This window comes from Oncorhynchus masou, chromosome 12, assembly GCF_036934945.1.
Source record: "Oncorhynchus masou masou isolate Uvic2021 chromosome 12, UVic_Omas_1.1, whole genome shotgun sequence".
Classification (NCBI taxonomy): Eukaryota; Metazoa; Chordata; class Actinopteri; order Salmoniformes; family Salmonidae; genus Oncorhynchus; species Oncorhynchus masou.
Window position 1 is genome coordinate 27770390 of NC_088223.1, and position 16947 is coordinate 27787336.

At 42.1% G+C, this 16947-nt stretch overlaps 1 protein-coding gene across 1 annotated transcript; it reads left to right on the top strand.

The window, feature by feature from the left end:
- Positions 1–9: 9 nt before the first annotated feature.
- On the top strand, positions 10–11165 carry LOC135549795 (splicing factor 3A subunit 3-like). Its single transcript, XM_064980099.1, has 15 exons — positions 10–209; positions 604–651; positions 804–856; positions 956–1061; positions 3236–3308; positions 3392–3483; positions 3569–3651; positions 5200–5338; positions 5439–5575; positions 8892–8999; positions 9096–9165; positions 9366–9530; positions 9675–9785; positions 9990–10080; positions 10855–11165. Exons 1-15 carry the CDS (start codon positions 114–116, stop codon positions 10986–10988), a joined length of 1506 nt encoding a protein of 501 aa, XP_064836171.1. The 5' UTR covers positions 10–113; the 3' UTR covers positions 10989–11165.
- Positions 11166–16947: the final 5782 nt, after the last annotated feature.

Sequence of the window (16947 nt, forward strand, 5' to 3'; positions counted from 1 at the left end):
CTACTTCCTCTCTATCGCAACATGCGCCATTGAAAATCAACGTAGGCCAAGTTTTATGGCATTCATTGTTCAAGTCCGTCTTATTTCTGTAATTTGTGGTTAAGGAAATAACAATGGAGACGATTTTAGAACAACAACGTCGCTACCATGAGGAGAAGGAAAGGCTGTTGGATGCCAAAACAAAGGAAATGATGCATAAGAAAACCACGGTACGTGTTGCATCAATGATAATGCTATTTAATGCTAATGAAGACGTTAATTGATCCAAAGTCAAAGCAAATCAATGTTAGAGCATTAAACAAATTCATATGAGCTAACGTTATTGATGAGGATAGTAGCTTATGTGTTATTATTTTGTTTATTTGTGGTCGACTATTTTGTTTATTTGTGGTCAGCTAACAATTGTATCAGTTACAATTTAGCTGGCAACAATTGTATTGTCAGCCAGCTAACGTTAGTTGTATTAGCTATTTGGCTAACTTGCTATCCAACTAGCTAACGCTAGTAGTGCTAACTAGTAAATACAACCCAATGGGATGGAGTTTGGTCCCGTTTCTGTCTCTGCCAGCTAACTAATATTTATGCATGTTTCTTCTCAAACAGTTACGCGAACAAATAAACTCAGACCATCGAACAAGAGCAATGTTGGATGTGAGTATTCTGTGATTTTGAAACATCACAAGTTGCACCTGTATTTTCATATTAACTTGTCTTGTGGCTAACAGTTAGCCTACTTATTTACCTTGCCAAGGACATGAATGATATGACAGTTTTTTTAAATGACAAGCTTCGTCGTCTTTCAGAGATACATGGATGTGAGTTCTACTGTCAGGGAAGCATATGAAGACAAAGATGGGTAAGTGTGTGTGTGTAATGTTTCAAGCTCTCATGCATGATTAGCCTTGCTATGTGGAGTAAGTCAGAGGTGTAATATTGTTGTGTTCTCTTTCTACAGTATGAGGAAGGATGAACTGAACGCCATCTCAGGACCAAATGAGTTTGCAGAGTTCTACAACAGACTTAAACAGATCAAGGAGTTCCACAGGAAGCATCCTAATGAGGTAATTTTGTCAGCTGCTTCCTGTCTGTCCTAGCTATAAACTGAAGAAGTCATGCCTGAAGTGTATCTTCTCTATTGAGAAGGTTCTCAAAAACAATATGTAGTTCTAGACACAGATCTGTTTTAAAGTAGCAATCTGCCATTGTTTTGGTAAAAAGGTGAGGGGATGGGGCAGGAGAAATGTAACCACTCTCAAATTCAGAGAGTTTAGACTGACCATCCATGATATCAAGTATAGTTTGAAATATATTTTGAGGCTATTGGGGCATAACATGTACCTTTTGGTAAACCAGTCACAGTAGCAGGTAGTTTTTCCTGCTGCAATTAAACCAACAAAACAACAAAAATTGCTAAGCATATTTTGTAATGTTTCTAAAACAATAAATGTATTACAAGTAAGAAGTAATTTGGTACACACAAACAGAATACAGGCACTTATCCTCTCCCGCCTGGACTACTGCAACTTGCTGTTGGCCGGGCTCGCCACTTGTGCCATCAAACCCATGCAACTTATCCAGAATGCTGCAGCCCGCATTGTTTTCAACCTTCCCAACTTATCTGTCACCCCCCCCACACACTCCACTGGATTCCGGTCGAAGCTAGCATCCACTACAAAACCATGGTTCTAACCTACGGAACAGCAAGAGGAACTGTCCCTCCCGACCTTCAGGCTATGCGCAAACCCTACACCTCAACCCAAGCAGTCCTTTCTGCCACCTCAGGTCTCTTGGCCCTCCCAACCCTACGGGAGGGCATCACCCACTAAGCCAAGTCCATGCTCTTCTCTGTCCTGGCACCTCAATGGTGGAACCAGCTTCCCCCTGAAGCTAGGACAGCAGAGTCCCTGCCCATCTTCTGAAAACATCTGAAACCCTACCTCTTCAAACAGTATCTTAAATAGTCCCCCTCAACAACTAAAAATTAAATGTGAACCAGCACTTTCACTTGACACCCCTCCCCCTAGCTGCTTTATTGAGGAAAAATGTACTTTTTCTGCCTTGATATGTGGTTGTCCCACCTAGCTATCTTAAGAAGAATGCACTAGCTTTAAGTTGCTCTGGATAAGAGCGTCTGATAAATTACTAAATTGTGAACAATGTACATTGTTTAATTACATTTTTTAAATAAAAATATCACGAGACATGTTCACCCGCCCATTTAAGGGCAGGAGGTTACAGTGGTAATGTGACTCGAGTCATGTTTGCATGTGAGATTGGGTGACTTTTACTTGAGTCATTTTCTATTAAGGTATCTTTACTTTTACTCAAGTATGACAATTGGGTACTTTTTCCACCACTGGTAGTAGGAGCGTTGTCTTCTCTTCCCTAGCAGTAGAAAAACCTAGTTTGTGGACTAAACAATGTAAATAGCCAAGAAACACAAGGACAAAGTCTCACTTCAGTAGATGTTGGTTTCAAGTAAATTAAACCAACTTTTATGCCTGTGCGCAGCGCTTCTAAAAAATAGTTTTTTTCACTCAGCTCGTCACTTGAGCACAGCTCCCAGCCACGCAGTGTTGCAGCGCGGGGTGGAATAGGCTATACAGGGTTATTTGACTGTGTGCTTTAATTTACCAGCTATGAAACGAAATGGAAGAAATATTTAAACAGCTACTCCTGCATTTATTTTACTATGAATGTGATCATACTTGGCTATTTTTAGTCAAGTGCAAGTGACATGCTTGCACTGTGGAGCCCTGACCACCCACCAATGTGGCAGGTGAAATGGACATTTTACCCACCAAAACCTATCTACATTTGGCGGGTGTTAAGTTTAGGCCCTGGAGGTTGTACTCTACAGTGTTTGTTTACAAACAATGGAGTAAAACAAGCTTATATTTTGGTTTCTGGTGGGGTATGACAGTTAAACTAAGCACATGAGGCGTTTTTAAGTTATTCTTCAAGAACCAATGGCGTTATGTAATTAATTTATAAGTCCAATAGATACACCATTGCAGATTTCTCCTTTTAAATTACTATTATAATTCTGTCTATTGATTCTGTATGTAATTCTACAGTTCCACGTGCATGAAAAGAAAAAGGTCCTCGTGTTATTGCTTGTTCCACAATCAATGTCTTAAACCAAATCTTGAACAAAAGTTTGGGTCAACCAACCTTCATCCAGGTTTATCATGTCTCCTGCTGTGGCTAAATCTGTATGTTATTGTTGTTTCAGATATGTGTGCCCATGTCCATGGAGTTTGACGAGCTGGTCAAGGCTAGAGAGAACCCAACTGAAGAAACACAGAGTGAGCGTTTACACTATGGTGATGGTATCCATGTCAGACTCTGTGTAGGTATTAATGTAATGATTTATGTGGTCTTTCCCCAGACATGGTGGAATTCAGTGATGAGGAGGCCTACGGACGCTACCTGGATCTCCATGACTGCTATCGGAAGTTTGTCAACCTAAAAGGGGCCGAGGTAAGGTGCCCACTCTCCATATCCACCATAATCTTCATAGTCTATTGTAAAACTATACTAAAACCTTCTGGCATCTCTGTTTCAGAAACTGGAGTACATCAGCTACCTGTCCTCGTTTGACCAGCTGTTTGATATCTCCAAAGACAGAAAGAACGCTGAATACAAAAAGTAAACATATCTAACTGTTTTTATCATGCAGATATTTTCTTTGTGAATGTACTATACTAAACACAACATGCAACAATGTCAATGATTTTACTGAGTTACATTTCATATAAGGAAATCGGTCAATTGAAATAAATTCATTAGGCCTTAATCTATGGATTTCACATGACTGGGAATACAGATATGCCTCTGTTGGTCACAGATATATATATTTCTTAAAGTAGGGGTGTGGATCAGAAAACCACTCAGGATCTGGTATGACCACCATTTGCCTCATGCAGAGTGACACTTCTCCTTCCCATAGAGTTGATCAGGGTGTTGATTGTGGAATGTTGTCCCACTCCTCTTCAATGGCTGTGCGAAGTTGCTGGATATTTGCGGGAACTGGAACACACTGTTGTACACGTAAATCCAGAGCATCCCAAACATGCTCAATAAGTGACATGTCTGGTGAGTATGCAGGCCATGGAAGAACTGGGACCTTTTCAGCTTACAGGAATTATGTACCGATCCTTGCAACATGGGGCCCGTGCATTATCATGCTGAAACGTGAGGTGATCGTGGCAGATGAATGGCACAACAATGGGCCTCTGGATCTTGTCATGGTATCTCTGTGTATTTAAATTGCCATTGATAAAATGGAATTGTTTGTTGTCCGTAGCTTATACCTGCTCATACATACCACCACCATGGGGCACTCTGTTCACAACGTTGATATCAGCAAAACGCTTGCCCACACGACGCAATACAAGCCATCTGCCCAGTACAGTTGAGACCAGGATTTATCAATGAAGAACACTTCTCCAGCGTGCCAGTGGTCATCGAAGGTGAGCGTTTTCCTACTGAAGTCGTTTACGATGCTGAACTGCAGTCATGTGAAGACCCTGGTGAGGATGACGAGGACACAGATGAGCTTCCCTGGCAGTTTGTGCAGAAATTCTTCAGGTGTACAAACTTGGTTTCATCAGCTGTTCAGGTGGTTCGTCTCAGACCATCCCATAGGTGAATATGCCGGATGTGGAGGTCCTGGGCTGGCATGGCCGGTTGGGTTAAAGGACAGTGGAGGAGGCTTATGGTCGAGAAATTAACATTTAATTGTCTGGCAACAGTTCTGGTGGCCATTCCTGCAGTCAGCATGCCAATTGCACGCTCCTTCAACTTCAGACATTCATGGCGTTGTGTGACACAACTGCACGTTTTTAGTGGCCTTTTATTGTCCCAGCACAAGGCGCACCTGTGTAATAATCATGCTGTTTAATCAGCTTCATGATATGTCACACTTATTGGGTGGATGGATTATCTTGGCAAAGGAAAAATGCTCACTAACAGGGATGTAATCAAATTTGTGAACAACTTGAGTGAAATATGCTTTTTGTGCGTCTGGAACATTTCTGGGATCTGTTATTTCAGCTCATGAAACATGGAACCAACACTTGATGTTGTATTCATATTTTTGTTCAGTATAAATGTTATTCCTATATAATTGTAGTACCTTTTGAATTTGTTTGTTTTTCCATCAGGTTGTGTGACACCTGTGTTATGTTATAACAGGTACTTAGAGATGCTACTGGAGTACCTTCAGGACTATACAGAGAGAGTCAAACCTCTGCTTGACCAGAATGATCTCTACGGCAAGATCCTGGGAGAGTTTGAGAAGAAGTGGGAGATGGGGACCTTCCCTGGCTGGCCAGTGAGTGCCCAAGATGGGGAGGACGTCTACTATAGCGACAGTAGTGTGATGGTCTAGATGGGTGTTTTAATTATTATTATTTTTTAAAATTCTCTTATAGAAAGAGACGAGCAGTGCTCTGACCCATGCAGGAGCCCACCTGGACCTTTCTGCTTTCTCCTCTTGGGAGGAGTTGGCTTCCCTGGGTCTGGATAGGTTGAAGTCTGCCCTTATGGCCCTGGGCCTGAAATGTGGAGGGTAAGCAATTAACATGCTCTTCTGTGGCTGGGAGGTTGTCTATGGACATGCAATCAATCTGGAATATAGTAATAACAGTATTGTAATTGCAATGTTATAACAGTAACTGGAATAATGTAATATCAAATTCCATCTGTACACTATGAGTATATGTAGACGGTGTAATGATTAGGGCTGTTGAGACTGTATTACCGCCACCCTGCTGGTCACGAAGGCAGTCAAAGTGCATGTTTTAAGAAAAAAGTTTTATTTGACCTTTATTTAACTAGGCAAGTCAGTTAAGAACAAATTCTTATTTTCAATGACGGCCTAGGAACACTGGGTTAACCTCTTGGGTACGTGGGACGGTAGCGTCCCACCTTGTCAACAGCCAGTGAAACTGCAGGGCGCCAAATTCAAAACAACAGAAATCCCATAATTCAAATTCCTCAAACATACATGTATTTTAGACCATTTTTAAAGATACACTTGTTGTAAATCCAGCCACAGTGTTGATTTCAAAAAGGCTTTACGACAAAAGCAAACCAAACGATTGTTAGGTCAGAGCCAAGTCACAGAAAAACCCAGCCATTTTTCCAGCCAAAGAGAAGAGTCACAAAAAGCAGAAATATAGAGAAAATGAATCACTAGCCTTTGATCTTCATCAGATGACACTCATAACTCATATGCTACACAATACCTGTATGTTTTGTTCGGTAAAGTGCATATTTATATCCAAAAATCAGAGTTTACATTGGCACGTTACGTTCAGTAATGTTTTGCTTCCAAAACATCCAGTGATTTTTGCAGAGAGTCACATGAATTTACAGAAATACTCATAAGAAACTTTGATAAAACATACAAGTGTTATTCACAGAATTAAAGATAGACTTCTCCTTAATGCAACCGCTGTGTCAGATTTCAAAATAACTTTACGGAAAAAGCACACCATGCTATAATCTGAGTACAGTGCTCAGAGACCAAAACAACCCAAACAGATATCCGCCATGTTGTGTAGTCAACAGAAGTCAGAAATAGCATTATAAGTATTCCCTTTGATCTTCATCAGAATGCACTACCCGGAATCCCAGTTCCACAGCAAATGTTTTATTTGTTCGATAATGTCCATAATTTATGTCCAAATGCCTCATTGTTGTTCGCGCGTTCAGTACACAATCCAAACTCACAATGTGCAATCACTGGGAGCAGACGAGAAGACAAGAAGTTCCGCTACAGTCCGTAGAAACATGTGAAACGAAGTATAGAATCAATCTTTAGGATATTTTTAACATAAATCTTCAATAATGTTCCAACCGGAGATTTCCTTTGTCTTCAGAATTGCAATGGAACAGAGCTCACGTGAGACTGAGCTCGTGGCTCTCAGCAGACCTGACTCAGTCCCATCTCATTCGCCCCCACTTCACAGTAGAAGCATCAAACAAGGTTCTAAAGACTGGTGACATCTAGTGGAAGCCGTAGGATGTGCAATATGACCCCATAGACACTGTTGTCGATAGGCCAAGAGTTGAATAACTACAAACCTCAGATTTCCCACTTCCTGGTTGGATTTTTTTCTTGGGTTTTTGCCTGCCATATGAGTTCTGTTATACTCAGACATTATTCAAACAGTTTTAGAAACTTCAGTGTGTTCTATCCAAATCTACTAATTATATGCATATTCTAGCTTTTATGGCTGAGGAGCAGGCAGTTTCATTTGGGCTTGCTTTTCATCCAAAATTCCCAATGCTGCCCCCTACCCTAGAGAAGTTAACTGTCTTGTTGAAGGGTAGAACGGCAGATTTTTACCTTGTCAGCTCGGGGATTCGATCTTGCTACCTTTCGGTGACTAGTCCAACACTCTAATAAATAGTTTTAACATTTTAAGCAAAATCGTTCTGATCTGTTACGTCAGCCACATTTGCGTAAAAAAAGTTTGTTAGTGGTTGTATTAATTTGATCTCTCACATCCCACAACTGTCCGACTATGTTTGGAATATTTATTTCTTGCACCAAATAGGTCAACTTTTGTACTATAGAGGATAGTAGACTGACATAAGCTAGTGCTTTTGCTGTTTGTTAGAGAAAGGGGGATACCTAGTCAGTTGTACAACTGTAATGTGTCTTCTGTATTTAACCCAATCCCTCTGAATCAGAGGGACATCCACGTAATCGACATCCACGTCTTTGACACCCGGGGAACAGTGGGTTAACCTTCTTGCTCAGTCAGAACGACAGATTTTTACCTTGTCAGCTCAGGGATTAGATCCAGCAACATTTCTGCTACTGGCACAACGCTTTAACCACTAGGCTGCCGTCAGGCCTACTCGTCTTGTTGGCTCAGGAAAAATAAATGTGGACATTTCTTCTAATATCTTCAACTTGCACCTCGGAATTGCATCCCCCGTCTTCACTTGTAGCCTGTGAGAAAGACCAGAACACGTGAGTGAGAGGTGCTTCGGAGCAGGCAGCACTAGGCATGTAATATTTTCGAGTGCATTATGGCCACGCAAAGGGGATGCTGCCGGGAAATTCAAACCATTATCAAGTGCTTCTCAAATTGTGAATGAGACTGACTGTGTGTACAGCCTGTGCAAAAAACAAAGCAGAGCTCATGCCTTTTCAAGTGACTTTTTTTTCATTATGCAGCCTTACAATTTATTACAAATCAAAACATATAGCCCTGCGTTTGTAGAACAATTAGTTTTATTAATAACTTTGAATTGAGCATGTAGGAGTACCTATTTTTGTTAACCGCTCAACACAGTATAGCCGCATGTGCGCACTCCCTCATCGTTCGGAGAAAATATCCTTTCTATTTTATTCAGCTTTGTTAAATCGTATTCTTCATACTATTAAAATAATGCCACGGAATTCTAAGCAAATCTTGTCTGCTAAATGAACTAGTGTAGCCCACAGCCATTTAGCATAGCCAGATTAGGACCAAACATAAGGACAACTCAGAGTATGCTGCTATTTTCTTCTGAAATAGACTGCTTTTGCTTCATTATGTTTCTTTAGACCGATCTAAAATAAATAATGGATTTATTGTGAAGGTATAGGCTATATTACATGGATTTCTTACACTTTTAAAATGTAGATGTTCCAAAGGTCCGCATCAGTGGCTTGTAGGCTGTGTGTTGGAGCCAGAAGATGCTGAATTTGTTTGTTAATTAACGGTCAATTACCGTGAGACACAGTTATTTGATTGACAATCATTGGCTGATGAAATTTCGTGACCACCACAACCCTAGTAATGATGAATTTAATATCGGATTGGGTGTGTCAGATGAAAGGTTGCTAAATGGGTGTATGTGGCTAAATGTGTGTGATCCCACAGAACCCTGGAGGAGAGAGCCCAGAGGCTGTTTAGCACCAAAGGCAAATCTCTGGAATCTCTGGATCCCTCCCTATTCGCCAAGAACCCCAAGTCTAAAGGACCCAAGAAGTATGTGATCGTCAGTTAAACATTTGCATGGTTGTGTTTTTCTGCACCTGGTGGCATGATGTAGCCCTGTTATTGACCAATCTAATCTCTCTGCAGAGACACGGAGCGTAACAAAGAAATTGCCTTCCTGGAGTCTCAGATTTATGAGTATGTGGAAATCCTGGGGGTATGTAAAAGCTGCCAAGGATGATGACTCTTATATATTTTCACAATCGTATTCAATCAATGTCAGTAGTTGTGAGGATGACTTTTGAAATGGGCCTTTATAAAATGGTTAGTTCCGGCCATTCTATAGGTGTGTGTTACTCCCGATAATCCACACAAACACCTGTTCACAGTTCCATCTGATTGTCTATGGCACTGTAGGAGCAGAGACAGCTGACCCATGAGAATGTGCAGAGGAAGCAGGCCCGGACAGGAGAGGAGAGAGAGGATGAAGAAGAGGAGCAGCTCAGTGAGAGTGAGAGTGAAGATGAGGACAACGAGATCATCTACAACCCCAAGAACCTGCCTCTCGGCTGGGATGGAAAGGTCAGGACCTCCTTCCATACATCAGACCTGTGTACTAGCTGTGAAAAAGTTCTACAATGGCAATCAAATAAGAGGTATTATTTAATCAGACTTTATTGTACAGCGGTTGCATGCCACCACGCTAACCTTGTTTATCTGTTCTAGCCCATTCCATACTGGCTGTATAAACTCCATGGGCTGAACATCAACTATAACTGTGAGATCTGTGGAAACTACACATACAGGGGACCCAAGGCCTTCCAGAGGCACTTTGCAGTATGTTCAAATTTCTCATAATTATTAGCTTATGTCATTACAATATCATACTGGGTTATTACATTGTTATATCAATGCCCTCCTTTCATTTTTTTAATGTGCATAATGAGTGAAACTGAAGAGGATTCGATTTTGGAAAGTGTACTAATTCTGTTCTCCGCTAATATTGTTGCTAGCTAATATGTTGCCTTGCCCACCCCCCAGGAGTGGCGTCACGCCCATGGCATGCGCTGCCTGGGAATCCCCAACACTGCTCACTTTGCCAATGTCACCCAGATCGAGGACGCTGTCTCTCGTAAGTAGTTCTGTTAAAGCCCCGATAGAGGCTGATGAGGCAGATGACAAGTGAAAAGAATGAGTATTGTTATTTGGGTTGAATAGAATCATGTTAGAAAAGTGTTACCAGACCAATAATTATTGGTCAGTGTAGTTGTGCATCCAGATTGCCCTTGCAAAAATGTTTCTGACCACAAAGGGCTTTACTGGTTAAATAAAGAATGAAAAATGACTGGTCACGGCCACCCGAGTGGCACAGTGGTCTGAGGCACTGCAGTGCTTGAGGCATCACTAAAGACCCGGGTTCGTCACGGCCGGCCGTGACCGGGAGGCGGCACACAATTGGCCCAGCATCGTCTGGGTTAGGGGAGGGTTTGGCCAGATGGGATTTCCTTGTCCAATTGCGCACTTGTAACTTCTTGTGGCCATCCTGGCACCTGCAAGCTGACTTCGGTCGCTGGCTTCCGGGTTAGGCTGGCTTCCGGGTTAGGCTGGCTTCCGGGTTAGGCTGGCTTCCGGGTTAGGCTGGCTTCCGGGTTAGGCTGGCTTCCGGGTTAGGCTGGCTTCCGGGTTAGGCTGGCTTCCGGGTTAGGCTGGCTTCCGGGTTAGGCTGGCTTCCGGGTTAGGCTGGCTTCCGGGTTAGGCTGGCTTCCGGGTTAGGCGAGCAGTGTGTCAAGAAGCAGTGCCGCTTCGAATTGCAGAGATGGGATAAGACTGTAACTACCAATTAGATATCATGAAATTGGGGGGGGATCATGATGGATGATAATACTAATATGTATTTTTAACCCAGTGTGGTCAAAGCTGAAGTCCCAGAAGTCATCAGAGCGTTGGCAACCAGATACAGAGGAGGAGTACGAGGACTCCAGTGGAAACGTGGTCAACAAGAAGACCTACGAGGATCTGAAGAGACAGGGTCTGCTGTAGAGCGTTGAGACGCGCAACGTGATGCCCACAGAAAAATGTCTTTATTTGACCACCTAATTTGTTGTACCTTTAACTGTAACTTGTAATGTTGTTTTTAGTAATTCCTCCCTTTGACAACCATTTTGAAATGAAACGGCCATTGATTTTAATAATAAATTTGAGTACCATTTGTCACCATTATTGTTTGAGTTGTTAGTTCTAGTAGAAAGCAATTGTAATGTCTTATCAAGTTGCTTAGGGCGAGGGTATTCAACTCCTTAAGAGGTCCAGAGCTTGCTGGTTTTCTGTTCAACTTTATATTTAATTGCACCCACCTGGTTTCTACACTCAGTTCCTGATTAGAGGGGAACAATGAAAAAATGCTTTGAAGTTGAGTTTGAGGGGCTGAACGACTGCCTCTTCCCTTGTGATTAAACATTTTTGGGATAAATGTACCTCTTCTACATCCAATGGTGCTTTGACAGGACCCATGGTTTGTAAGAATCTCGCCTTGTCACGTGGACAGTCTCTTTTTAAGGGAGTGTAGTAGTGGAAGAGCGAGGGGAGTCTACCTATATCTTTACACTTGCTCATTGATTCCTCTGTTTGCCTGGTATGGAAAATGTAATTTCTCATACATTTATTAAAATATAAGGCTTGCTCAGCTGTCTTTTTGGCATTACACAAATAAGACTTGTACTATATTTGAGTGAGTTAATTAGTCAATATTCTTGAAACATGCCTTGCAGTGACATGCAAATTGTCTTACAGGATCAGTTTGACAAGAAAGATGCCTGAATATTACTAAAAGAGTTGATCTGATGAGGAATTTGGTCTGTGTTTAATTGTAATATACACCATCTGACAGTCAAATAGTGATACTGTATAGAAACATGTATTAAGCAGAGATATGGACATAGTATTTCATTGTTTACCAATCTAGTTGGGCACTAATTCACATAACCACATTATCAGTCTCCAGGCTGCACCCGTTAAAGGCTGCCTCTCATTTAAAGAGAACTAGGAGCTAAGCCTTTCCTTGGCTGATGGGTTGAGATGGCAGTTCTGGCTCTTGATCTCGGCTGTGTCCTGAGGGCATCCTAAAACAACTACAGTGTGTTCTTCAAGTGCTCCTGGACCCTAGGGACAACACTCACGAGATGTGTTTGTGTTTATCTCTCATTGAGGAATACTGAGCTCACCAAAATAATGCCCATGCCACCACATGACAGAATCTGAAACCTTCATGAATAAACACCTTTGCTAGCATGAGTGCCAGTTCTGTTTGTACTGTGACTCAGGCTACACTTTTGCAGTCGAATTCCCCGCACGTTATTATTTAGTGCTTTTGAATGTAACTATTAGGAAAACTGGGAGATGGAGACCAACTTCCACAAATGACCTCAAACCAACCAACCCACCACAACCATGAGCAAACTGTATCCCATATACACAACCAAGTCAAAGACTGAGAACAGCCAAACCATTCACACCACCATGGTTCCACCGGGAAGAGACTTCTACAATACAGAATGTAAAAAAGTCTTCCCTACATCTCAGACTGGGGGATAACACACCAAAACTTAAGATTTCATCACGAACATCTCTACACTCAAGACTGAGAGAAACAATACAGAAAAAGATAGAATGAAAGTCACCCCTTCTTTGGGGCTCCTGAGTGGTGCAGCAGTCTAAGACACTGCATCTCAGTGCTAGAGGTGTCACTACAGACACCCTGGTTCAAATCCAGGTTATCACAACCAGCCGTGATTGGGAATCCCTCAATTGGCCCAGTGTCGTCCGGGTTTGGCCGGTGTAGGCCGTCATTGTAAATAAGAATTTGTTCTTAACTGACTTGCCTAGTTACATTAAAAAAATAAAAAATACATCCTTCAAGAATGAGATAGTGAACTATAGTGAGGATGATTCCCAACCCCTCCTGTCTCAGACTCCAGTATTTACAGTGCTTTGCAACAGTAATCATCCCCCTTGGCATTTCTCCTATTTTGTTACATTACAACCTGTAATTTAAATTGATTTTTATTTGGATTTCATATAATGGACATATAATGGATATACACAAAATATGTTGGTGAAATGAAATTTTAAAAATTACTTGTTTCAAAATATTCACCCCTTTGCTATGAAGCCCCTAAATAAGATCTGGTGCAAACAATTACTTTCAGAAGTCCACCTGTGTGCAATCTTTAAGTGTCACATGATCGGTCACTTGATCTCATTATATATACACCTGTTCTGAAAAACCCCAGAATCTGCAAAACCACTAAGCAAGTGGCACCATGAAGACCAAGGCGCGCTACAAACAGATCAGAGACTCATATCTCCCTCACTAGCTTTAAGCACCAGCTGTCAGAGCAGTTCACAGATCACTGCACCTGTACGTAGCCCATCTGTAAATAGCCCATCCAACTACCTCATCCCCATAGTGTATTTATTTATCTTGCTCCTATGCACCCCAGTATCTCTACTTGCACATTTGTCTTCTGCACATCTACCATTCCAGTGTTTAATTGCTATATTGTAATTACTTTGCCACCATGGCCTATTTATTGCCTTACCTCCCTTATCCAACCTTATTTGCACATACTGTATATAGACTTTTCTACTGTATTATTGACTTTGTTTGTTCCATGTGTAACTGGAATAAAAAGACAAAATACTCATCTCTTCAGTAGGTCATATGATTGAGTGTAGTCTGGCTCAGGAGATTGAACGGAAAGGCTCTGGCGCAACAAACTGCCCTTGCTGTCTCTGCCTGGCCGGTTCCCCTCTTTCCACTGGGATTCTCTGCCTCTAACCCTATTACAGGGGCTGAGTCACTGGCTTACTGGTGCTCTTCCATGCTGTCCCTAGGAGGGGTGGGTCGGTTGAGTCACTGACATGATCTTCCTGTCTGGGCCCCCCATTGGGTTGTGCCGTGGCGGAGATCTTTGTGGGCTATACTCGGCCTTGTCTCAGGATGGTAAGTTTGGTGGTTGAAGATATTCCTCTAGTGGTGTGGGGGCTGTGCTTTGGCAAAGTGGGTGGGGTTATATCCTGCCTGTTTGTACCTGTCTGGGGGTATCATCGAATGGGGCCAGAGTGTCTCCTGACCCCACCTGTCCCAGACTTGCTGTTTTCAACTCTCTAGAGACAGCAGGAGCGGTAGAGATACTCTTAATGATCGGTTATGAAAAGCCAACTGACATTTACTCCTGAGGTGCTGACTTGCTGCACTGTCGACAACTACTGTGATTATTATTATTTGACTGCTGGTCATTTCAGAACATTTGAACATCTTGGCCATGTACTGTTATAATCTCAACCCGGCAGCCAGAAGAGGACTGGCCACCTCTCAGAGCCTGGTTCCTCTCTAGGTTTCTTCTAAGGTTCCTGCCTTTCCAGGGAGTTTTCCTAGCCACTGTGCTACTACATCTGCATTGTTTGGGGTTTTAAGCTGGGTTTCTGTATAGCACTTTGACATCGGCTGATGTAAAAAGGGCTTTATAAATATATTTGATTACAGAGTGAGAGTAGCTTGATTTACCACGACATTACATATGTCCTACCAACATCTCAGAACAACGGAAACAGTAATGAAGATGTCAGTAACGTAGAATTCCCCAAAGTCAAGACTGACAAAGACTCTAAGGACCATCACAAAAACAACATCCCTATCGTCTATTCAGGGCTATGATGCAGATGATGTCTTCCCCACAACAGAGAAGGGGAACAGTTACTCTGACGTCAACATCCTGGCACAGGCCGACAGTCATGACCCCAATGACTTTCAAGCCACTGTTTCTTACTCAGGACTAGACGATGGCAAAGACATTGATGATCAAGGCGTCACTGCCTCCAATATGAACCAAACTGAGTACTAAACTAACTTCATGCTCTTAGGCAAAGATAAAGGTGAATCAATTTACACACATTTGTAAAAAAAAAATGTGGGGCCAAATGTTCACTGTTTGCATATTGCTGATCCTTGTGTCTTTTTTTCTTCATCAGTTATTATTGTTTATAATACACAGTCTACTACAGCTGCTGCCCGGTCCACCATATCTAACATGGGAAGCGTGACTGTAAATGCTGCTTTGACAGGAATAAGGTACAAGAACAATTGTGTTCTGTATTTTAGAGTGTTCAAGCTGCATAGCACTCTCTAAGATCCTTTGAATTACTTTGCAGGTGAGGTATTGTAAAACATTTAGCTGCATTGGCATAAAATGCCAAATGCATAAGAAGTCCGTGGAGGATGTGTTTGACGAGGGCATGGACTTCTGTGAGATGAGGAAAGACCCATTCCTATTATGGCTTTCAAAACAAATGTGTCTTTAACATGCAATGTCAATATACTTGGTTATCACCATGTCAGTAGTCTGAAACTAAACTGTTAATGGATGAAGTATTGTTGATGATTAGTCTGCTGCTGCTGATGATCACTGTTATTGATGTGGATAATGATGATGATTCAACTACTGCTGTTATTGATGATGATTCTACTGCTGCTGCTTGTTAACACAACTGATACACCATCCCACAGCTCAAGAAATCCCCAAGCCAGGTCACCTGGAATATATACAGTGCCTTCGGAAAGTTTTCAGATCCCTTGACTTTTTCCTCATTTTGTTACATTACAGTCTTGTTCTAAAATGGATTAAATAGAACATGTTCCTCAGCAATCTACACACAATGGTGGTGTGGCATGCTGGATGCTTCAGAGACTGCAGACAGAGTACTAAGTGCTCTCCCTTTAACTCGTACCAATGCCACCAGGAGTGCTGTGAGGCCTGGTCTATCTCCTGTCTCAGACTTGACGGTTCTCTAAACATGCCTGTCAACTCTGCCTGCTTTGGCCTGGAGACTCTCTCCCTACTGGCCCTGAGTGTAACTCGACTGGACAGTCTACTCGTTAATCTACTAACCTTCCTGTGCCAGTATAATCACTTTCCAATATGCATATTTCAGGTTTGTCAGATCCACTGCTTGACTGTCATTATTTCTTTCATGTTTTCTTGACCTGTGAATATTAGGTGTTGTGAAAATAAAACATGTTTTTCCTTTATGGGGGGGGGGTCATGGGTTTGAGTGGGCTGTTCAGTTGTGGGGGTTACTGCCAGGGGATAGATAGGCCTGAAACTAACTATCTATGGACCAACTACTGTTCACAATTATTTCTACTCAGACAATTAAACTCATACCTCAACTATGTTGATCCTTATATTTCTACGTATTTCATATTTCATCAGGATTATATCACTGTCAGGTTTACAAAAATAGGTATTTCAGAAGGTGTGCAGTGTAGCTTTGGCTAACCCTTTAAAAGCCTGTTAGAGTAGTGGTCAGAAATAATTAATATTCACAAGATGGCGCTGTAGCACACTTCTATCACAGAGCTATGGCTGTACATGTAACTGCCAGAATAATAGAAACACTTGAGTAAATGAGGGATACAAAGTATATTGAAACCAGGCGCTTCCACACCGTTGTGGTTCGTGAGTTAATTAAGCAAGTCACATCCCATCATGCTTAGGGTCATGTATATATTGCTGGGCAGGCAATTATTTTGGCTACCATGGCTATGCCACCGGCTTTAGGTTGACAATGCACCGATCCACGGGGCACAAGTGGTCACTGAATGGTTTGATGAGCATAAAAACGACGTAAACCATTTGCCATGGCCATCTCAGTCACCAGATCTCAACCCAATTGAACACTTACGGGAGATTATGGAGCGTTGCCTGAGACAGGGGTTTCCATTAACAAAACATCAAGTTATGGATTTGCTCGTGGAAGAATGGTGCCGCATCCGTCCAATAGAGTTCCAAGCACTTGTAGAATCTGTCAGGGTGCCTGCCTTGAAGCTGTTCTGGCTCGTGGTGGCTGGCTGTGGTGGCCCATGTTGGTGTTTCCTTTCTTATGGCAGTTACCTCGTAGTTTATTTCACGGTTGAGTGAGTTAATTCTGGGCGGAAAGA